At 41.1% G+C, this 24,143-nt stretch overlaps 1 protein-coding gene across 1 annotated transcript; it reads right to left on the bottom strand.

Annotated features, from left to right (window-relative positions):
• Positions 1-306: 306 nt before the first annotated feature.
• Positions 307-23,041, bottom strand: LOC141761329 (receptor for retinol uptake stra6-like). The gene is made up of 17 exons (XM_074624668.1): positions 22,836-23,041; positions 22,284-22,350; positions 19,506-19,591; positions 19,284-19,423; positions 18,831-18,997; positions 17,306-17,413; positions 16,554-16,621; positions 15,378-15,457; positions 14,784-14,845; positions 14,497-14,659; positions 14,319-14,394; positions 10,190-10,323; positions 7,945-8,062; positions 7,730-7,831; positions 5,855-6,018; positions 5,516-5,653; positions 307-3,442 (listed from the first exon to the last, which is right to left on the bottom strand). Exons 1-17 carry the CDS (start codon positions 22,934-22,936, stop codon positions 3,183-3,185), a joined length of 2,034 nt encoding a protein of 677 aa, XP_074480769.1. The 5' UTR covers positions 22,937-23,041; the 3' UTR covers positions 307-3,182.
• Between the last annotated feature and the right edge of the window lie 1,102 nt (positions 23,042-24,143).

Raw genomic sequence — 24,143 nt, 5'->3', positions numbered from 1 at the left:
CCCCTATGAAACATAAAAATGATAACATTAATAAGACATTTTAAGTCATGGTAACACAGTTACTTAATATATTTCACCCTTCAGCAATTAATTGTTAAAAAATAAATATATATAATATATAATATATATATACAGTATATGTATATATATATATTATATATATACATATATATATATAAATATAAATATATGGAGGACCAACAAAAAGTCTTCCAAGTGGTTTAATCAATATTTCTTTAATGGATAATCAGAATGAATGAAAATGAACTATAATTACTAATAAAGTAATAATTGAAAATTAAGGGGACAATGAAAAAAACTAAAACATTAATGTATACATTAAATTACAATGCTGAAATAAATAAATAGAATTAGAACAGTAATGGATCTCATACACACGTAACACTATTAAATAATGAATACATTTTGATGCATTTATAAATTTCATTTTATTATCATTTTAAAAAGGGATATAGTCACAAATTTCACATCATAACTGTGCTTTCTATTTCAGCCCAAGCAGTCACTTGTCAGATGTTAGAAAAACACTTTATTTGTATATATCTATTGAAATAGCACATAGAAAATTCATCAGGTAACAGAAAACTATAATCTGTCTATGTGAAAATATGAAATATGATTAACCACAATAACTCATCATATAATTCACGGCATCATAATGACGAAGCTGAAATAGAAGTAGAAACTGTTGCGCACACAAATAATATGAAATGATCCCATTGTACAGTAAGCCAAAGGTTAGGATGGAGTATGTTGTTGCTCTCGTATCACACTCTTGTGACGGTGGTCGACACATTTACAAAACATCTCAAAAGTCATCGTATTGACTCAGAAAAACCAGACAGCATGCCGAACTGAGAACACTTTGAGAACCAGCATGTGTCGACATAACTGCATCAACCGGAGGAGAAAGTGGGCCGTGACCTCTTGTTGACTCCCTGCCATTGATCACCACTGACACTGAACATCGAGTCAATATAATCACTAAAAAGCCTCACCAGTGCTGCAAAAGCAGAATACAATGAAAGTTTACTCTTCATATGTCATATTGTCGCTGATATTATTGTCAGAGAGCTTCAGGGATCTCATATTAGTAGTTTTTGGAAGTGGTGCCTTGTTAGCTTCTATATATCTTTTATTCACGTGAAAAAATAGTTTTTTGGGGCCCTTGAGGATCAGGGACCAGGAGGCATCTGGCCCACCTGCCTTGTGGGTGAGCCAGGCTTGCAGGGCTTACCCAAGCAATCTCTACTGAATGACAAATATCAAATGGTCGGGTGGAGACAAACTCTAAAGCCTGCAACAGTTTGTAGCAGATAGAAAAGTCTTTGTTTTATTGGGATGTTACTGGAGAAGCACATTTAAAGCTTAAAAAATGCTAGACAGGAAGACAATCCAGCCACTCTATTAAAACAAGTGACAAACGAGGAAGGAACTATACTGGGGGAAAAAAGTTCGGAAACTTGTGTTTGGTGGATTATTTCTTTGTTGTTACAATGCTAATTGACATTGTATTTTACATGGTTGGAAAGCCTGTTTATTTACCTTCGCAATGATGTCCAACTTGTAAAGATCATGCATTTGTGGGATGAGCAGCACAGCTGATTATGTGGGTAGCGCCCAAGAAACATTTGCCAAAATGCTCCGTCAATGGTAAACAGTGTATTCTCCTGTTGGTGTTGACTCTTGTTTTGAGTTGTTTGGTGGATTGGATGATTGAACTCTCTATCAGTAACAAGGAACAAACAAGACATATTGGCTATTTTTGCACTTTATTCATTTAATACACCGTCAGGAGCCTCAGTAGCGGTGGAAGATCCATACGCAGCCACAACAGCCTGGCACCTCCTCCTCATGCTGGTCACCAACCTGGTCACACGTTGCTGTGAGATGGCGTTCCATTCCTCAACCAGGATTCGTTGCAGGTCAGCCAGCGTGGTTGTGTTGGTCACTCTAACACGTACAGCACGCCCAAGCTGATCCCACAAGTGTTGAATTGGGTTGAGGTCTGGAGTCTTGGCAGGCCATTCCATTCTCTCTACTCCCACATTGTGGAGGTAGTCTGTGATAACCCTGGCTCTGTGGGGGCGAGCGTTGTCATCTTGGAGGATGAAGTTAGGTCCCAGATTGTGGAGATATGGGATCGCCACTGGCTGCAGAATCTCATCTCGATATCTCACTGCATCGAGATGGCCTTCAATGATGACAAGCCTCGTTTTGCCAGTGAAGGAGATGCCGCCCCCCACACCATGACACTGCCCCCACCAAAAGCTGGTACTCCATCGGTGCAACAATCAGCATAGCGTTCTCCGCGTCGTCTCCATACTTTGACCCTGCCATCCAACTTTCGCAGACAGAACCTGGACTCATCACTGAACATGACATTCCCCCACATGTTCAGGTTCCATTGTCTGTGTTGTCGACACCAGAAACGGGCGGTAAAGGGCACTCATTGCAGGCTTCCTGGTAGCCTTATGAGAATACACTGTTTACCATTGGCAGAGCATTTTGGCAAATTTTTCTTGGGCGCTCCCCACATAATCAGCTGTGCTGCTCATCCCACAAATGCATGATCCTTACAAGTTGGACATCATTGTGAAGGTAAATAAACAGGCTTTCCAACGATGTAAAATACAATACCAATTAGCATTGTAACAACAGAGAAATAATCCACCAAACACAAGTTTCCGAACTTTTTTTTCCCAGTTTACATTAAAAAAAATGCTGTTGGCTTTAAATTTGCCACCATGTTCCTGATTTGACCTTCATTAAAAACTCTCTGGGTAAACTTTGACTGACGTTGTAGTTCTAGTGTCCTCATCTGGACAGTGTTAAAATCTAGCATCATGTCAATGACAGTGGCAGAATACTCCAAACAAGATCACATCAGACGTGTTCACACACAAAAACAAAACGGTAGGTTTGCAGCCAAAAAACAGCTCCGCTTTTGGCATTGATCACCAAGCCGATCTTTCCCAAATTTAACCAAATGCTTTAGTCGCCTCATGCCAAAATCACACCCGGCAGTGGCGAAGTGTGCTTCGTCGCAATAATTAGCTTTTTTATATAATAATTAGCTTGTTCATGTGTTTCATGCAGGAAGTATTAGTATTAGTTTGGAGTATACTGCCGGCCACACTATATACAGTAGATTATGGATCTCAATCGGTTTTATCTTGGTTTGTCGGGGTCTCAGTGGACTGGTCTGGCTCAGCGGCAGGCTTGACGGCCTCCTTCTTGCTGCCTTTTTTGGAGCTGCGGTTGGGGGTCCCGTTCAGGATGCTCTCCGAGGTGTGCAGTGTCTGGAAGTGCTTCCTGGAGCCCAGCAGGGACGGGTTGTTGACCAGCGTGTACAGCAGCTGCCAGCGAGATCGAACCCTCTGCCGGCTGGTCCCCTTGTTGGGCCTATTGTCCTGAATCCCTGAAAGCATGGAGGAGCAGGCTGTCAGGGCAGAATGAGACACCACACTGAGGGATGAATGAATATACTGCATGTCGCTGTTGTAACTCCAATCATAGGGAATTCCATGTTTTATAAAGAGTTGAAAGAGTCATTTGGGAAAGCCATTGTACCTCTTGGAAAGTACAGATATTTTGGAGAAACAATCATTTATACTGTTTCATTGTTCTTCTAAGTGGTTATTCACATGTTGGATGTTTAAACACTTAAAGTCAACTGTTTTTTTAGGCACGCTAACTTGGATCTAAAGATGGCAGTGTTGGTTGGTCACTCAAGAATGAAAACTAAAAGATTTATTGGCATGAAATGTGATACAGATAAGTTATCATCCCCAGAGGATTCATCTTAACTTTGTGATCTCCCGACTTTTAATCTAATGCAACGAGCAGGTCAAATCATTACACGTCCAACAATTCACTTTGTGACTGGATAAGATTAGTGCTAACGTACCATGCCAATATTAACACGTTACACTAAACGCTACATGCTTTCCAACCAATTTTAACATACTAATCATAAAGTCTGTGATACAAATGGTTGCATGACAACAGGCAGAAATGCTGAATGTTACATATCAAACATTGCTAACTGTAATAGATACTCTGCATATGTCCGACTTTGCTGATGACCTGGCTTTGCTGTCTCACAGTTGACAACAGATGCAAGAAAAGACAAGAATTCTGGCAGGCACATCATCCCAAATAGGCCTCAACATCCATAAAGGAAAAAGTAAAATCCTCAAGGTCAACACAACCAGCGAAGACTCAGTGACCTTGGAGGGAACAGCACTTGAAGAAGTAGAAGCCTTTACATACCTCGGTAGTGTCATCGATAAGCAGGGCGGAACGGATGCGGCTGTCGGAGCCAGAATCGGCAAGGCAAGGGCTTCATTCATACAACTTAAGAACATCTGAAGCTCCAAAGAAATCAGCCGGCAGACAAAGCTCAGACTCTTCAACTTTAACATCAAACCAATACTATTCATAAACAACTGCCTGAGGCGGATCTTAAACATCCACTGGCCAGATACCATCAGCAACAATGATCTCTGGCAGAGAACAGGTCAAAAACCAGTGGAAGAAGAGATTTGGAGAAGGAGATGGGGATGAATTGGCCACACACTCTGGAAACCGAGTACCAGCATCACCAGGCAGGCCCTTAGATGAAACCGGCCCAAGAACACTTGGCGCAGGGTCCTTGACACGAACATCAAACAGAGCGGGCTGACAGGACAGAAGACTCTGGTGGACTGCAATCAACGGCCTATCACTCCATAAAGGAGCGATAGGCTTTAAATGAATGAATGAATATGTCCGGATAGGGAGGAGGTTGGGGTGGATGGATGGACGGATGGATGGATGGACGGATGGATGGATGGACGGATGGATGGGTCAAACATGGGACTCTCACCCAGAAGACTGATGTTCGTGTCCCATGTACCAAAAAGTATTTTAAACCAAAACACGAACCTTTACTAAACCAAACCAAGCTGTGAATGCAACTTTGAAACGACAAAAGCGCAGTGAGCTGTTAAAATACTGTAACGTTAATATACATGTTTGTAGAAATGATAATATGAAATGTATTTTTGTTTCAGAAACACACGTATCAATAAATGTTGATATGAATAATATTTCTGGTTCAGAAATGTCAAGATTCAACGTATCCGTGGTTTGCAGAAATGTACAAAGCTCATGTTTTATTCTGGCTACTGGTTTGAAATATCTCAATAACTGTTGGATGGATTGCACTGAAATGAGGCAAAGATATTTATGGTTTTTGTAAACTTTGTTGATACCCTGACTTTTCATCTAGTGCCATCATCAGGTCAACATTTTAATTCGTCTATCTATTTAACAATTTGATTTTCTTTACAATGAGTATTACAGCCTCAGGGGTTCATTACAGTGGCTGTAGATTTTTGGTCTTGTTAATATTCAGTAATGGAATTGAATGAAATCTATGAAGTACAGTTCAAATGTAAAGCTGGGCTGCATGTATTTTATGTGTGTGTTTGCGGTTCAGGGTCTCTACCTTCCTCTGCGTCTCTTATTTTCTGTCCAGCTCTGCCACCTTCGATCATAATGTCCAGCAGCAGCCCGCAGAAAGCCTTCATCACTGGGTGTGATTGACTGACCTCCACCTTCAGGGAGTGGGTGTAGTATTGGTAGGCTGGATTGGGGTCAAAGGTCACAGAGCATGGCTAAAGTCAGACTGAGACCAATGTCAGAAAATATCTTCAAGTCTCAGCCTACACATTTTCTTTGACAATGTAACTTTCATTTCATATTCAATAGGTAATGTTAGTGCTAGTAAGTAAGTTACCCTATAAACAAGTACTGTCGGTGTACGAGAAAATATAAAAGATAATACCTGGGTCGTGGGACTCTGCGGTGCGGTGCAGCAGACTGACGTCAATACGACCAAGATGGACGATGTTGTACAAAGCTGTTATCACTATTCTCCATATAGCGACTATCAGTCCAAGCACAGTGTTGATCAGGAACAGCAGGTACGTCAGGAGGAAGAGACTCTCTCTGAAAACACCATCAGATATTTCAGAAAAAATGAAGATGGTTGTCTTTATTTTCTTTATTCAGGTAAAGGGACATTCCACAAGTTTTACACATGAGGATCCGTTTACTTTATTAATTGTATAATGTCAGGAGCCGTGTCATGTCTGAGAGAATGACCCACAGTTGCGTTTTAAACAGCGAGCATGCTTTCTACGACAGCGTATCAGGGCCATGGTAGGTTAAAATAATAATAATAATAATAATAATTATAGAGCCGTGGGTGGGGGGTAATATTCCGAGAAAAAGTCAAATATTCTCTAAGATTAAAGTGGTACATTTACAAGGAAAACATTTACAAGAAAAAAATTGTGGGCTTTTTGTAAAGTTTGGCTCAACCTCATCATACCACAGACGCCACCGTTAAACACTGCGATAACGTGAGCTGCCTAGTGCAAAATATATTATATTAGTATTTATTCGTGTTCATAAAAGAACATGAAAGAAAACATGTATACATGCAGTATCTCTCAGGACTTTTGCCAGCAGTTTTTTTTTTATTGTAAAATGAAACACCCCCAAGGTCACTAAAGGGTCCCAAAATTGTCCAGAAAAAAAACAGTAGATTTCAGTGTCTTCAAAGGTAGCTACAGCCCCACCCATAATCAACTACCTAATGGATATACTGTGAATATACTGTGTACCTTACCTTTTTAAGATAAATAAATAATTTACTCTGTAAAATAGCTAACATTATAATAAATACTTATCACAATTAACTAGAGCACACGATTTCATCTTTAATTCTATTCTGATCAAATTATAAGGGATTCTTCAACTAATCAACTAAATTAACTAAAAATCTGGATGTCATCTAACTTCCTAAAACTCAACAGCAACAAAACAGAGCTCATGGTTGTGGCTCCCAAGGCCCTGCTCCGGAAGGTTGGAGATTTACATCTGGACGTTGACGGGTGCTCTTTCTCCCCATCCTCGGAAGTCCGCAACCTGGGTGTCATCCTGGACCCGACTCTCATTCCAGTCGCACATCAAGTTCATCACCAAATCCGCTTTCTTCCACCTAAGAAACATCTCTCGACACCGGCAATCACTCTTTGACTCCGTGGCAGAAACCCTCATCCATGCCTTCATCACCTCCCGTTTGGACTACTGCTATGGAGCTCTGTCCGGACAGGCTCCAGTATGTGCAGAACTCAGCTGGCAGGGTTCTCACCCGCACCAAGCCCTGGCAGCACATCACCCCCACCCTCATCCACCTCAATTGGCTCCCAGTCAAGTCCCGCATCACCTACAAAATCCTCCTCCTCACCTACCAATCTCTCAATGCCCTGGCTCCTCAGTACCTATCTGACCTCCTCCACCCATACACACAGTCCCGGAAGCTGAGATCCTCACACAATCCTCCACAAACCTGCAAACTTTTGGGGACAGAGCTTTCAGTGTGACAGCCCCCAGCCTCTGAAACTCTCTCCTCATAGAGCTCCGCAACGCCCCGTCTCTGGACAGATTCAAACAACTCCTTAAAACCCACCTCTTCAACAAGGCCTATGGCCTCTAGGTACTGCTATGTTCCATTTGTTGTGTCTATTAATGTCTATGTTAAGCGTCCTTGGGTTTCTTGAAAGGCGCTATATAAATCCAAGTTATTATTAATAATCATTAATTGCCTGATCAACACACTATATGTACATACTACATTAAACTCTTTACATACCTGTTGTTCAAGTCTCTCGTGCCAGCTTCCTTTTTAATGAAAGCAAACTTAGCAGTCACATGTTGAAGCACAGTAACCAGGATCAGTGTGACCCAGCCCGGCCTGACACATCACAGAGATGGAAAATGGAAAAAAAAAAAAATGACATGTAATCTGTTTTGATCATTAATCACAAAATAAAAAGAGCTGCAGTACATGAAAGGCTGCTGACTCACCATGCCTTCCCCGCGATTTCAAAGACGATGATATTACGGCCGTAGAAAACAGGGATGATGATCAAAAACACCAGGAACAAGAAGCAGATGAAAAACACCACCGTCTGAATCGCCATTCCTGCCAACACAACACAGGAAACACACTTTTTTTAATTTAAACATTTCCAAAAGGTATTATCATATTTCTTCAATGCATTCTTTAATAAAGCAGTTCATTAAAAAATGATTTATTATGTGTAGTTATCCTACTTCACTCTTTACATCAAGCATTAATTAAAGAAGAAGGCTGACATTATTCTATATTTTTTGTATATATTGTCCACAAATTCCATGCAAAGACCAAAGTATGTCTCTGCATACCATCCTATATCATCCCTGTCGTTGCATTCCAACCCATTAATTCCTGAAGATCACAGTTTTAAAAACAGATCACAAATATATTTTAAAGGATGATTAATTTCCTAAAACAGCTGGTCGCTGTAGTTTTTTTTATTAAACAAACAGAGGAAATAGTACATTTGTTGGGGACTATTTTCATGTGGTGCTCTAGTATTTGTGGCAGCAGGACGGTGTATGTGGGATTGAGTCAAAATAAAGTACATTATGGTAATGAAGGAACATGTCATCAGTGGGGCTCATTGATGTCTTTTTAATAACAATGGAGCTCTATTTCACAGAGGAATAGCAGCTCCCTCTACTCCAGTATCTCCCAGACATCCGTATGCTCTATAAACTAAACATGAAACTTGAAACAGAAAACATTAAGGGAACACTTAAATCACACATAAGATCTTGATGAACGAATTATTGTAGTGTAAAATCTTTACCTAACAGCAGTCAGGGTACTGTTGGCTATGACATGGAGGTCTGTGCAACCCTCCAAGGATATGCCTCCCCAGAACCTCACTGATCCACCACCCAAACCGGTCATGAGAGATGATGTTACAGGTAGCATAACGTTCACCACGGCGTCTCCAGACTCTTTCACGCCTGTCACATGTGCTCAGTGTGAACCTGCTCTCATCTGTGAAGAGAACAGGGCGCCAATGGCGGACCTGCCACTTCTGGTGTTCTCTGGTGAGTGCCAATGGAGCTGCACGGTGCTGGGCTGTGAGCACAGGTCCCACTAGAGGACGTTGGGCCCTCATGCCACCCTCATGGAGTCTGTTTCTGACAGTTTGGTCAGAAACATGCCCACCAGTAGCCTGCTGGGGGTCATTTTGTAGGGCTCTGGCAGTGCTCCTCCTGTTCCTCCTCGCACAAAGGAGCAGATAGCAGTCCTGCTGCTGGGTCGATGCCTTTCTATGGCCCTGTCCAGCCCTCCTCATGTAACGGCCGGTCTCCTGGTATCTCCTCCGTGCTCTTGAGACTGTGCTGGGAGACACAGCAAACCTTCTTGCGACCGCACGTGTGGATGTGCACCTATGGATGTGCACCTATGGAGCTGGACTACCTGGGCTACCTGATTGGGCTGCAGGTACCGCCTCATGCTACAAGTAGTGACGAGGACACTAGCAGAACACAGAACTAGAGAAGGATCAGTCAGGAAGGATGAGGAGAGAGCAACTGTCTGTGGCCACCACATGCAGAACCATTCTCTTTAGGGGGGTTGTTTTGCTGTTGCCTCTCCATTCACCTGTTGTCACTTTCATTTGCACCAAAGCAGCTGAAAGTGATTCACAATCACCTGTGCTTCCTAAATGGACAGATTGATATCCCTGAAGTTTAACTGTTGACGGTGTTGTACTGTGATGATTAAGTGTTCCCTTCATTCTTTTGAGCAGTGTATTTTCCCCCTACTCTATCTAGTGCACTCAATAGACCCAGCTCATGGGCCTCCCATTTCTCTTGATCATCTTTGAGATGTTCACCTTGATTGGAGTCCACCTGTGGTAGATTCAATTGATTGGACTTGATTTGGAAAGGCACACACACCTGACTTTATAAGATGTCACAGCGGACAACGCATGTGAGAGCGAAGAGTAAGCCATGAGCTTGCTTTGTCATTAATGACTGTCGGGGAAAATTAATTTAAAAAATGTTAGCACAAGGGAAGCGATCTGAATACTTTCTGAATGTGCTTTGAATGATCCTACCAACAACACTTGCTAGTAGGATAATTTCATTGTTGGTGTTCGTCACTTTATGAGAATTGTTGACAATAAGAAAAATACATAATATAACCAGCATTTTCCTCAAATCAAGTAAAAATCAATGATGATTTTTCTGTGTATTTGAGCTTTACCAAGGCAGACGATGGCAGCCTGGTATCCGGCCAAACCCATCCAACAGACAATACCAGGTTTAGATGGATGGATGGTCTTCTGGCTGTTATAAATGCTGTAAATGTCTCCCTTGTACAGTCCTTTCAGGTTTGACCTGAAACAAATGAAACCAGAGACACATGAGGTTCAGACAGGAAGGTGTGGGAATCTCATCTAAAGTGTAACACAGCAACAGAGAGGAGTCAACAGGGTTTTATCAGGTGGCAGAAAACTTGAGGTGGCTGTTTCCAACATTTGGATGGACATGAAACAGTTGGAACAGTTGGTGGGAGACCAAAGCAGAGCTAACAGACCAGAGACATGCCTCCCAATGAATGCTGATGTGTCAGCATTAACATGTTCACCAACTTTATAAGGTGATAGTATGTCAAATGTGTTTACAGCTTGTTGCACCGCCTCCAAATGGCCAGAAAATCAACTGATTCTGCTTAAATAAAGAGCCTCTCCAGTGAATCCTCAGCGGCATGTCCTTATGCAGGGGTGGCACGAAATAACTGAGACCCACCAATCACAATAACAGAGTGGCACCATACAAATGGAATATAAAGCTTATATACTTTATTCTTTAAAGCCTCTGAACACCCACACAGATGTTTGGTGATATATTGGCAGATTAGACCTCTGCTCAGGTTGGGCTGGAGCTTTGATGGGAATGTATTAGTTCACAAATCTTCATCTAACAATAAGAATGATGAAGGTGCAATTTTCTTGAGGCCTGTACTACGAAGCAGGATTTGGGGTTAGCGAGGTAACTTCAGGGTTAACCCTTCCTGGTTTTCCGTCCTACGACGGTGGTTCACTTCTTACCGGGGTAGATCGCCATGGTAACTGATGCTGAACAGCTGACCTGCTCCGGAGCAGGTTAAGTTCCAGATAAGAGATCAGCTTGAATAAAAGCACCACCTACTGACCAATCAGAGCTCAGTGCGTAGATCGTACGATAATATTACTCAAATATGAAGAAGTCTAAGTCATAATCCAGACTAAAAACAACACAGTTTAAACTGACATATGCAGGAAGGACAGCTGGCTAAATGCTGTGGGTTTTTACCGGTTTGAATTATGTTTTTATATTTATTTTTTTACTTACTCTCAAGTCCGCTTCACACTGCCGGAGACGAGGACGCAGCTGAAAGAAGGTTGAAATACTCATACAAACCACATCATTGCCAAAGGGCATAATGAAGTGTAATTCAGTAATCCATTAAACTCCTAAAAGTTATTCATATTTAGTTTCCCTGCCCCATCTAGACGACTATATCAGACTTTTGAGTATTCCTTTAAATGATTAAATCTGTTAATTTATGCACTCACACATCGGCATTTTTTTTTCTTTTTTCTTTTGTCAGCTGTCCTTCCTGCTTTTGGCAGCTTCAACCGTGTTAATTTTAGACTAGATTTTGTGTTCAACTTCTTGGTATTTGTCTAATATAGTTTGTACAATGTGCTGCTCTGCCTGTCTGTCCGCAAGTCTGTGATTGGTCAGATGCTGATTGGTCACCGCCCTGTTCATGTGAACGCTCTCGTAGCCAGACTGAGAAACCCTGGGTTGATTTACTGAGTTGATAACCATCGTCGTAGGACCGCTTAGCGGGATCTCATTTGTTAGGGTTAGTGAAGCCAGATAAGGAGAAGATACCCGGGGGATGTTGTAGTACAGGCCTCTGCTCTAAAAGGTTCAACAAAGCTAACAGGAGACTCAGGAAGATGTCGCTCAATTAGTCTGTACACGGCCACACAGTCCTGAGCAGAGATCCAATCAGCCAGATTAACTGAAAACACCTGTGTGGGTGTTCAAGGGCTTTAAGTCCTCGAAAAGAAATTGGAGCTCCAAAAGTAGACTACATACAAAAGAAAACAATGCACATTCAAAACACAGTCACCAACAAAATTAAAAGTAATATCCCTCAGTGGACAAACAAAGTTACGTGCCATTACATCAAAATTGCATTGCCAATTGGTTTCGATGGAACATATTTTAGGAAATAGATGTTTGACCGATAAATCCTTTGTTCCCACTGATCGCCGTCAATCTGCATAATAATTTGTCATGTGCTTCTGTTTGTTGCACAGAGAGTGTGTATTTTCGGGGCCTTGGAACAATGGGCGTTTGGTTTCGGGGTAACAGACTGTCGGACAAATGAGATGTTTTTTGGTGCAATGGAACATTTTTTCGGACTATTAGGGTTTTGAAATAACAACGGGCCATCCCCTTCTCATCACCCAATAATGTACAACAAACACTCTACTACCTCAACAACCAAATAAAGGACAATATATGGCTTGAGATCTGGGATACGATGAAGATGGTAATGTAGCCAGGTCTCCGTACTCCGTACCACTAAAATATTCGGGAAGAGGGGACAGCAGCTGCCTGCCAAACCCCCACATACAACCCGTCACTCACGATCACATTTTTAACAAAAAAATACATCTGCTCACATCAGGTCAAACTGCCGCTAGTTTCCTCCACCAACGAGGTTCTGTTTTCGGTTCAGTTTGTCTGTTTGTTTGTATACGCATTAAAGCTGCAGTAGGCAGTGTATTTTTGCATCATTGGACAAAAATCCCATAATAACCTTTCAGCATATTGTAATTCAAGTGTTCTGAGAGAAAACTAGACTTCTGCTCCTCCTCATGGCTCTGTTTTCAGGCTTTAGAACATTTAGCCCGTGACGGGATACTTTGACCAATCACAGGTCATTTCAGAGAGAGCGTTCCTATTGGTTGTGCTCCGGTCATGTGACCGGAACTTGGAGTTCCTTCAACAGATTTGACAATGGCGGCTGAGTCACAAACTTTCTCATTTTACAGCTAAACCAAACACTAGAAGATGATTCTGAGAACATTTGAGGAGAGAAATAGACATTCACGTAACAGAATATTGATTACTCAGTTCAGCTCTTACTGCTTGTTTTCCGCCGGTCTGTGAAATCTTGCAGATGCCGCTAGGAGCACCGGAGAACACCGGAGGACACAGAGGGACATGATTTGTTTCAGGTTACCTGTTTCACATACTACTGTCACGATATAGCAACCGTTTTATAAAAATAACTTTTTTTAATCATATCTGCTCTAATCTCGCCTATTTCAGCTTTAAGGTCTTTTGCGCTCCTCATGCAGACAAGCGCTCCGTGAGTGAACGCCAGGCGCTCTGCGTGGCAACCATGGAAACGCCATCTGTGCACAACTGTAGGCTATGTACCCCTGCCGTTACAACTGTGTGATGTATCAAATATCCCTAATCACAGCTCCATTTGTTGACTCGTGGCAATGCTGTTTCACTTTCATTAACATTGGGAGATAGAGACATTCATGTGGTGTCGGAATAATCGGAAATATGAGTTCCCAACTGGTGAAATTCACGCGAATGCCTCCTTAAGTCGGAACAACAACTCAAAAAATGTTGTCAACATTTATAAATGATTCTGCAGCACTTTCACCATTTAAGTAAATAATTTGCTAGACATGATGTCAAGTGTTTCTAATTTCTTTCTATAGGCCTACCATACATGCATTGAATGATGTGTTCAGGGATGCATGAAGCTGGGGGGGGCAATATCAAGGAATGAAGGTTGGGGTAGCCTAGTAGTACCGGCAGGAACTTCAATCTACTTTAACCTCTGAATATAGCTGATATGCACTTGCTAACGTTATATGTTGGTCACAGACCGGGGCTAGCTACAACAGCTAACCTTAGCATCAAATGTGGGGTCAGGTTAGTTTATCTATTGTGTAGTTAACGTTAGCTCCTTAGACATTCTCTGTCTGGATAGTTTGTTGTTGTGTGAAGTGGACATGGGCACTATTACTGTAAGAAGGAAACTCTTTGGGCCTCATTGACAAAAATGGAACACAGCAATTCGCACCGGAAATGCACACGCAGATTTTCCGCATTCCCGCACTGCATTTTCACATCACACTGGTGAGAAACGACTTTTAAGGCTGATTGGCAACTTTCAACGAAAGTCTGGTGCATTTGTCAAACCGGGCAGATAGCCAATCATAGTTTAGGATAATGGATAAACCCTAGGCCATACCCTGGACACACCCCTGTTACCCCTCTCTACAGGGTTTTAATGCACGTACCTGTGAAGTATCATGGACTTCATGAGCATGACGAGACTGACCAAACAAGACAGGGTCATCGCACAGAGGTAGCACACTAACAATCACCATGGTGGGAAAGAGAAAACAAAATTAGTTATTTTATAAGCATACACTCCCAGATTTTTAATGAAAGCTAAATAAAAGTAGCCCCACATACCTTCCAGCAACCACGTATAGAAGGTCACAATTCTGACGACCTCCATCCTGTCGTCTGACAGGACGATGCCAAACCCCAGTAACAGGAAGGCAATGTTTTCATCGATACCAGCATGGACAATATGGAGAGTGGGGACCACGAGGACGACTAACAACAACGCCGTCTGAAAGATTTACACATTCACGATCACATGATGCATTTATGCTCCAGAAAGGCAAAAGGCAGTAACTCTATTATGTCTGATTTAAGAGGTGAAAGGTCATGATGACGGTTTACGGACAACTTACGTGATATATCGCCACAAGGGCAACAAATGCTGATATAGCCAGTTTGAGTGGAAAACGAAACACTGAAAGACAAAATAACTCACTGTCACACCTGTGGAGCTTCTTTCAGTCACAGCCATTTACGCAAAATTCACACCAGAGCAGCGGTGAAGTGCGGCCTGCGGCAAGCCGTCACACAATGTCTGTGAAAAGCTCCACCGGCCGATCTGGAGCTCAGCGAGCTGCAGCAGTTTGATTCTGCAGCCAAACTAAAAGTTTGGAAATGTTTAACTTTTAACAGCGAATGCAGCCAGAGAGGACCTGCAGCCAATCAGTAAACAGATCCTGTGACTCCTGTGAAATGTTGACCTGTGTTACAAAGAATTTCTTCCTCCCTGAAACACATGAACACGCCTCCCGGCTACAGAAATATTGAATTATTGCAGCGAGCCGCTCTTGGCTGCTGCCTGGTGTGAATTAGGCGTTAGGATTTAACATCATTGCATCACTTCAAAGCTTGTTTAGATAAACTGATGTCACTTTTCCACTGAGTGTGACATAAATCCGAAATGGCCGCTATAAAAAAAAAATCTCTACTTGTTTGAGTGCACACACCTTTTTCTGGTATATAAATATAACTCTTAGGCACCTCCAGTATTCTCTCTGCCAGCGTTGGTTTGTCTGTAGTTGAAGAGCTACAGGGAACAAATAATGTTAGCCACATAGAGTATGAATGCTTGTACTTTAGATTTTAAGCAAGATGACTTCGGAACTTTTTTTTAATTTATATATATGCTTACCTTTTATTATTATTTGCCCTTTACCTTTATTCACACTTTTTGACATTCCATGTCTAAAAGGGACTGTTTGTAACTTCTTACACGTATAAATCATTGCTGGTCGGTGTCCCATGCGCGCTCGCGTGTGGCTACGCTGTTCAGACTCAGACTCCAATACAAACTACACAGAAGCACCAAAACCTCTTGGTTGTATCTAGTGAAGCCCGTCTGTTAAACAGTGTTGGCCGCGGTCGGAGGACGCGGGGGAGACCGTAACTTTGGTCTCCAGGACCGGAGTCTCTGCTGTACTCTGCTCCTCTGCCTGCCTTCACTGACACCGCGCTCGTTCTCGCGCTTTCGCTCCACCTCACGTGCATGCGCGCACACAACACACTGCAGAAGAGTTAGTAGCTCTGAGAATATCTAGTGAATGTACAGTAGACGTTTGTGCAGAAATAACTGCTGCAGCTCCTCCAGACCAACAGAGGTTTCCCGTGTCTTGTGAAGTGACGGGGCTCCGCAGAGAGAAACGTTATCGTCTCCGGCCAAAACTCCGGTGTCTCCCCTGTTCCCTCCGGCCGCGGTCGGGAGACTGAGGCAGGAAAAGCCAACACTAGGATCAGCATTGATTCATGGAGAGACCTTCGTCTGGTCAGCTAACATTACTGCCAAGCAGCTGAAATATAGAGTGATATTGTGGTTTTAGCTGATGTGTGCCGCCTCACTGTGTTGAGCGATGCTCGTTCATGTCTATGTAGAGCGAGCACAAGCGCGAGCCCGAGCAACAGGACGCTGACTTTCGTTGATGAAACGGCCACAGGTATTGCTGTTAACAAGCAATTTCTGATTCTTACAAACAGTCCCTTTAATTCAGCTCAATGTGTAATAAAAGCACTGCACATTTTATGATCTATACCAATGCTGAAATGGATGTCTGCTTTTGGTTGTTATATTCTGTGTGCCATTTGATCTAAATAAAGTTTGACCTAATTATTGCATTAACTCCATTCACCTGGCAGTTGAGGACTTTTTCTTGAGAAGTAACTTTACATATTCAGTGTAGTAGCTGCTGTCAAGGTCCTGTGAGCAAAAAAAAAAAAAATCAGTCTTCAAATAAAATGATAACATATGATGAGTCACTATGAGAGGATGTTATTAGTAAAAGGTCGCGGGTTTAATTTCCTTCACAATTTACGGTGGAAAAAAGTTTGCCAGAGTGCCTCTTAGTAACGTTCAGCATCATTTCAAGGTGACAGAAATGATTCTCCATATTCTGTGTAATTTGGGGCCTTAATACTTCACATTCCTGTGAGCTTTAATCAATGTTTGTTTGAAAACGCCATGAGATGAAAAGAAAATCATCTTTCTCAATGGATGAGCTATTGAAATAAAAATACAAGAAAAACTAGAAGCTAAAATCAAAGATTAGTCACTGAAATGCTGGATTTCTTGCTTGCTTTTTTACTCTCACCGCACCATTTCTCTTCCAAATCATTAGCAAAAACTGTACACAGATTCAACCTGCTGTTAAAACAAAAACTCTGTTGTATTAATATGTTAGAAAGGGAAAAAAAATGTCACCTCGCTCGTCATAATCAGCTCAAGGACGCTGAGTTAAACCCACTCTGTTCTGCACAAGCTGCTTACAGTAATCATGGGTGTGTTTTACATAGTTGAAATTCATGTTTCTCTCTTCAGTTACACAAGCGATTAGTATTACATGTTGGTATTTACACATTTATCATAAGGCTGAACTTTTCTCACCTCGTCAGTTTTTGGTCCTTTGACAAACAGCAAAGGAAACTGGACACAGAGATATGCAAGGCAGGCCAACTGAGGCAGACTGGCAAGCAGAGCGTAGTACTTATAGATCTGTGAGGAGGAAAAGGTTTTAGAGGATCAATTCACCTGACATCAGTATATAAAAAAACAGTTGTGGTTTTATTTCACCACGTTGTGAGGTATGTGGTTTTATGTGTGTCAATTCTAAGGCCCTTGGAAGGAGGTTTTGTTTTCACCAGCGTTGGTTGGTTTGTCTGTCTGTCTGTCTGTCTGTCTGTTTGTCCGTTAGCAGGGTAACTCCAAAAGTTCGCAATGGATTTGAATGGCGGGGTGTGGCACAATGAACAATCCATTCGATTTTGGTGGCGATACGGATAATGATCCAGATTCAGGAATTTTTTTAAGAATTTCGAGCATTAAGACCACAGGGTATAACACATATGCAGTGTAACTGATGACGCGTTGATGACGCGTTGATGACGCGTGACCCCGCCTCCTTCTGCTCTCAGAGAGATACGTGTGTGGATGTGTGTGCGGGAGCTGCTGACCGTCCGCGGTGAGAAAGAATAAAGCGGTAGATGACTGGATGAGAGACAACGTAGTGTAACGTTATACAGACATAACAAGGCTGCTGAATGAGAGAGGCATCCGTCGATACGGTACACGGAAACACACCGTGTTAATAATAAGCCGACCACCTCACGGTACCGCCAGCTGTGAGCTGGGATCTGTTTTTAAAGTCAGGCACCTTGGCGGAGGTCTGCGCTCTCCCAGTGCCATTCTAGTATTTAGAGTGATATCGAGAGGTCCGGATCTTCCACCGTCAACAGTTTTCACTGAGATTAAAGCTGCAGTAATCAATATTTAATATTAACAGTATTACTACGCATATTGTAGAGGTTGCTCATAGTGATGATGACATCACAGAGAATGTTTTGGTTTAGTCTCAGAGCTGTCATCGGTGTTGTTTCCATCCAAAGCAGGAAGCTGTTTTCAATGGAAAAAGCATCCAATAAACCCACTATACACTACCAGCCCAGCACCAAACAACAGACGGACAAACTAAGCTATAGCTAACTCTTTTCTGGGGAGTTGGTGGAGATCAAAACAGAGCTAAAAGGTAAATACGTCCGAGATTTTGCCTATACTGTTTATACCGCAGTAGCTATAACACCTCTGGTTGTTTTAGACTAGTGGTCTCAAACTCAATTTACCTGGGGGCCGCTGGGGGCAGAGTCTGGGTGAGGCTGGGCCGCATCAGGTATTCCACAAAAAGCGAGTTTGAGACCCCTGTTTTAGACCATTGTGGTAATGTTGCTAATTAATGGGCAGCGCTGTTCTGTGGCAATATTGGATTTTTATAAAAAAATTGGGATTAATTTGATGAAATATCTTAAATTCACTGGATTAGACTAAAGCAGACATTACTGTCTGGTTATATAATTATATTTTTCTATATTGCGATATAAAACCACATGAAAACTTTAACATGTTGTTGGTGTCTCACCTCTGGAGTCTTTGGACAGTCGAACTTCTGCCACGCCAGGACGCCGAAGTGACTGAATGAGAGGAGCGTCCCGAACACATAACCTGCTTTGTGCTGCAGAGTGCAACAGACCAACAGAGGATAATACAGGACAGGATAGTAGAAGATGGCCATTATCTTCATGTACTCTGCAAAACAAGGGATAAAAGAAAGGGGCGTATCATTCCCTGATCTTTCCCTGACCTCCAATTAGATACTCAATATCGAGTAAACAAATAGAGGAAGTCCGTACCAAGTACCTTCTGATCCACTAACATATTTAACACCTTGTAATTTCTCATTAAGGGTGTTTTTCATCTAACTCTTATTTACATTGCCATTTTCATTACATAATATCTCAACCACAAATCTATACAAATGAGTGGATGTGTGTAGCTCCATTCCTCATTTCAAATAAAGCATATAAATGTCGACCTTTAAAGTCTGCTGGAGTATCTTTGTAGAAAGGCAGAGGGTCTGGGGCGATCACCAACATCGCCAGCTTGCTGAACACCAGTCCAAAAACAGCCATGACCAGGCCTTTTTTCTGAGTCTGGTCCAGGAAGTTGGTTGGACTGTGAGATCATGAACAGGAACATTTAGATCATTTGAGACAAACCTGCAGTCTAAAGTCCCATGTGCGTCTAAACTTTATACCTGAAGATACTGGAGGATCCTCTTGTGAATCCTTGGCAGAATTTGTTTTTCCTGGTGAGGGCTGCCAGGATTAACATGATCACCAGCTACGGGGAAAGATGAAATTCATCAGGAATTCTGTCTGCACTTCCACAGGGTTGTCTTAGCACAATACATATTGGAATAAAATGGACTTCAACATCAACTAAATCTATCTTATCCAAAAGTTACCCTTGTCTGTCTCAGCTGCTGCCTGAAAATGTTGACAGAAAATGTTTAAAGGTCCCATATCATGCTCATTTTCAGGTTCATACTTGTATTCTGGGTTTGTACTAGAACATGTTTACATGCTGTAATGTTAAAAAAAAACTTTATTTTCATCATACTATCTTTCTGAATATACCTGTATTTACCCTCTGTCTGAAACGCTCTGCTTTAACACATTTCAATGGAATTGTAACGGAATTGCGTTGCTAGGCAACAGTTTGGGTCCATGTTTACATACACTGCAACAGGAAATAAACTGGGACACATTTAGAATGTTTATGTTTAAAACCGTGTAATGGTCTATATATTGCATATTTGTGACATCACAAATGGACAGAAACAAACAGCTTGTTTCAAACGCACAATTTCTGAATACGAGCTGTGTGTATTTCTCCGTATATTGAGCGTTTTGATAGTTTAACAGTATTTATATAGCACTTAAATCTGCTTTATATTATAAAAGACCTGAAGACCTTCACTTTTTACAATGTGGGACCTTTAAAATTGTGTCACAGATTCTGTAATCTGTATTTTTCCACTGGATTCTTGAGGAAAATTGATTGAAAACTTTTTATGTGTAAGGCAGAATAAACCTACTTACTTGCAAAAATGCAAAATCTTACCAAGTATATTGGTCTAATTTCTAGTCAAAATATCACTCTTAATATAATACACAATCACCTAACAAGTAACATTTCAGTGACTTGTTTTTAGACACTGTGTCTTGAATATGTTAAGTGAGGCTTATTACAACAGGAAGAACATTACAGGCTTATTATGACATGCAGCTCTTCCTAATACTAGTGAAACATACCTCAAAATGAGTATTCCCAGCTAATTTCAAGATTTGTTTTTATCTTGAAAGGCCTAAATATTACATCTTATTTCAAGTAATCTTACCAAGAGAATTCCTTTGTTCCACTGGCAGATTTTTTGTATTTATTACAAGCGAAAACACCTTATATTCATTGTTTTTTTTAACTTATTTTTAGAGTGGCTTTTCTCTTGTCTGGCAAGTCACCAACTGATTGGACGATATAAAATGTAATGTAATGTAGTCAATACTAAATTACATTTTCCATAGTGTTTGCCAGCTAAAGTATCTCATTGAGACGAAACAAATAAGCAAATCAGCTTAGTAGATGCAATTGGAAGTTGAGGTAGAGCGGCCAATCAAACATGAGAACATACATAAAGAACCTCATTGTGCAGAGAACTTTCTTCAGACTACAAGGTCTTGTTATTTCTGATCAGCTGCACTGATCCAGCTCTCAAAGTTTTTATTCCACATTATTTTCTGAACAGGGAAATGGGTCAACATCCATTCTGTGTGTACAGTATGAGGAGTTTTCTGACCGAGGGTAAGTGGCCCTCGCTTGTAATTGGATGAGGACAAAATGATGGCAAGCATCATTAAATTGAATGTCTGCCTGAAGCAGCTGATGGATTCATTGAAAAAGCACTGAAGGATTTTTTTTTTTTTAATTTTTTTTTGGGCCTTTCATTGCTTTATTGACAGAGCCAGATATCGTTCTTGAAAGGGGGGGGGGGACATGCAGCAAAGGGCCACAGGTCGGACTCGAAACCCGGGCCGCTGCAGTAAGGACTTAGCCTAGGTACATGGGGGGCCCGCTCTACCCTAGAGGGCACTTTGTGATGCTTTATCTACCATAGGGGCACCCTAGAGCGCACTTTGTGATGCTTTATCTCCCGTAGGGGCACCCTAGAGGGTACTTTGTGATGCTTTATCTACCATAGGGGCACCCTAGAAGGCACTGCATCACGTTTTCTCTAATGAAAGGATACCCTAGAGGACACTGCATCACGTTTTCTCTAATGAAAGGACACCCTAGAGGGCACTGCATCACGTTTTCTCTAATGAAAGGGCATCCTAGAGGGCACTGCATCACGTTTTCTCTAATGAAAGGACACCCTAGAGGGCACTGCATCACGTTTTCTCTAATGAAAGGACACCCTAGAGGGCACTGCATCACGTTTTCTCTAATGAAAGGACACCCTAGAGGGAACTGCATCACGTTTTTTCTAATGAAAGGACACCCTACGGCACTGCATCACGTTTTCTCTAATGAAAGAGCACCCTAGAGGGCACTGCATCACATTTTCTCTAATGAAAGGACATCAAACAAATGGGGGGCACTAAGGTGGGCTATTGTTTTTTTACTGATATAAGTGACAATTTATAGCATATCTCGTTACTTCTTCTTGTCTGTCTTGTCTCTTTATAAACTACCTCATTTCTACTTTTTCATTTTCATACTTTGAGCTTTGATCAGTGATGCTTTTAATGCAACCTACTAGATAAACACCAAATTGAATTCCTAGTATAAGTGGGCTACTGTACTATGGATACAATAGTGATTATGTAGTTCTGATTCTGACTGAGGCTGTACTTACATCAAAATACATTTACTTTTTTTTCTGACAGCTAACAGCTCTTGGATATAAATGGTCACAAGACAAAGAAAGTTGGGAACAAGCGTTCAGTCCATTTTTTGACTTGAGTATACTTACAGATATCGACAGCATGCATATGTTGAAGAACTTGTCGTCCGCTGTTGGGTCGCATGGTAAAATAACTCTGTGACAAAAAAAAGGCACATATTTAAATAACCAAAGCTGAATTCTTGGCAAACGTTAGAACAAAATGCACATATATGTAAAACAATAGACAGAGAAATTTTGCGAAAAAAATTCAACTGCAAATATTTTGCCAGGTTTATGATGTGCATGGCTGATAACTATTATTGCTATTAAGTAAGTGATCCATAAGATTTGATTAGTTCTTTATGCTATTAATCCTGATTTCAAGATGTTAAATTTACATTTATTGTTGTCCAGGTACCAGAACTGCTTTCATCTCTGAAATTGTTCAAATTAAGCACAAATCACCTAAAATCATCCGTTTACAGCTATCATGATCAATCACCTAAAATCAACTAATTAATTCCCATAATGCACTTGTACATAAAATCAATACCACAGACCCAGACTTCTACAGACGCAACACATTGACGCGGTCCGTTCTGACTTGAACGTGAGATTATCTTCAGGTTTTCTACTCACTCTTTGGGTGGTTTTGTTGGCTCTGCGTTGTTGGAGTACCAGTCTGAATAATCATAGTAGGAATATTCAAAAGGCTCAAATTCGTCCTTGCTGTGATTCATGGCAGCGGTTCAGTCGAGTCAAACGGGAGGAAGCAGGATGATTCCAGATCCTCCTCCTTCAGTCGGGTAACCTTGCTCAGTGATCTGCTGGTGTTGTTGTAACACCCAGACACATTCCAGTTCAACTGGGAGCTCAACACAGCAGATTAATAAGTGCACAGAGGGGGTGAGAGGAGAGAGAGAGAGAGAGAGAGAGAGAGAGAGAGGAGAGAGAGAGAGAGAGAGAGAGAGAGAGAGAGAGAGAGAGGTTCGACATTACAGCGAATACAAGAAGAAATAGAGGAAGAAACTGACCTAAAGTGACCTCTGATGCTCCTTTAAATGACACTGCTTCTCTTTTATATGATAGTTTATCTTCTAAACCTGGTTTCATCATTCAACTTCAATATTATAATTAATTTAAGATATGATTTAATACCATTTATTCAGTGGTGGAATGTAAGGAAGTACATTTACTCGAGTACTGTACAAATGACCTTTGTATACTTTACATTTATACTCCTCATTAAGCATATACATTAACTACATTCCTGTTTACAATCAGCTTTTTCAATTGCAATTACCGTCTAGCACAAATTTATATTACTATTATTAACTAATTATTTCATATTTATATTTTATCCCTATATTTTAACTATTTTATGTTTTAGATTGTCATCTTGTTTTTTTTTACTTGTGTGATTTTCTTTTATGAATATTTACTTATCATTGTTGGAGGGAGCTTGAGACCCAAGATTTCCATTTGCGACAACTTCTTCTGTAATTCTTGTGCATTTGATAATAAATGACTTGAAACTTTAAAATTTGAGGAACTTGTTCTTTACTTGAGTATTTTCTTTTCATATCACTTTCTACTTCTTCTCCACTACATTTATTTGACAGCTGTAGTTATTTTACAAATTAAGATTTTTAAATACAAAATATATGAAGAGTTTATACGACAAGAGGCTTTGTTACTGTTGTTATGTTTGTTAACAATTACTTCATTCATTTATCAGTCGATTGACAGAAAATGAATTGGCAACTATTTCGATAATCGTTTAAGATATTGGTCATGCAAGAATGGCAAAAACCTTTCATGGTCCCAGCCTCTCAAATGGGAGCCTTTGCTGCTTCTTCCATGTACTTACTGTATTTAAGACATTTATTTTATTTGTATTTTTTGCTGTACTGGGTAAATATTAAATATCTATTCTCTGAAGTTTCA

The sequence above is a fragment of the Sebastes fasciatus genome, chromosome 2 (genome assembly GCF_043250625.1).
Source record: "Sebastes fasciatus isolate fSebFas1 chromosome 2, fSebFas1.pri, whole genome shotgun sequence".
In the NCBI taxonomy this organism is placed as follows: Eukaryota; Metazoa; Chordata; class Actinopteri; order Perciformes; family Sebastidae; genus Sebastes; species Sebastes fasciatus.
The sequence above is the reverse complement of the archived record's forward strand: the minus strand, read 5'-3'. Positions and strand labels throughout refer to the sequence as shown.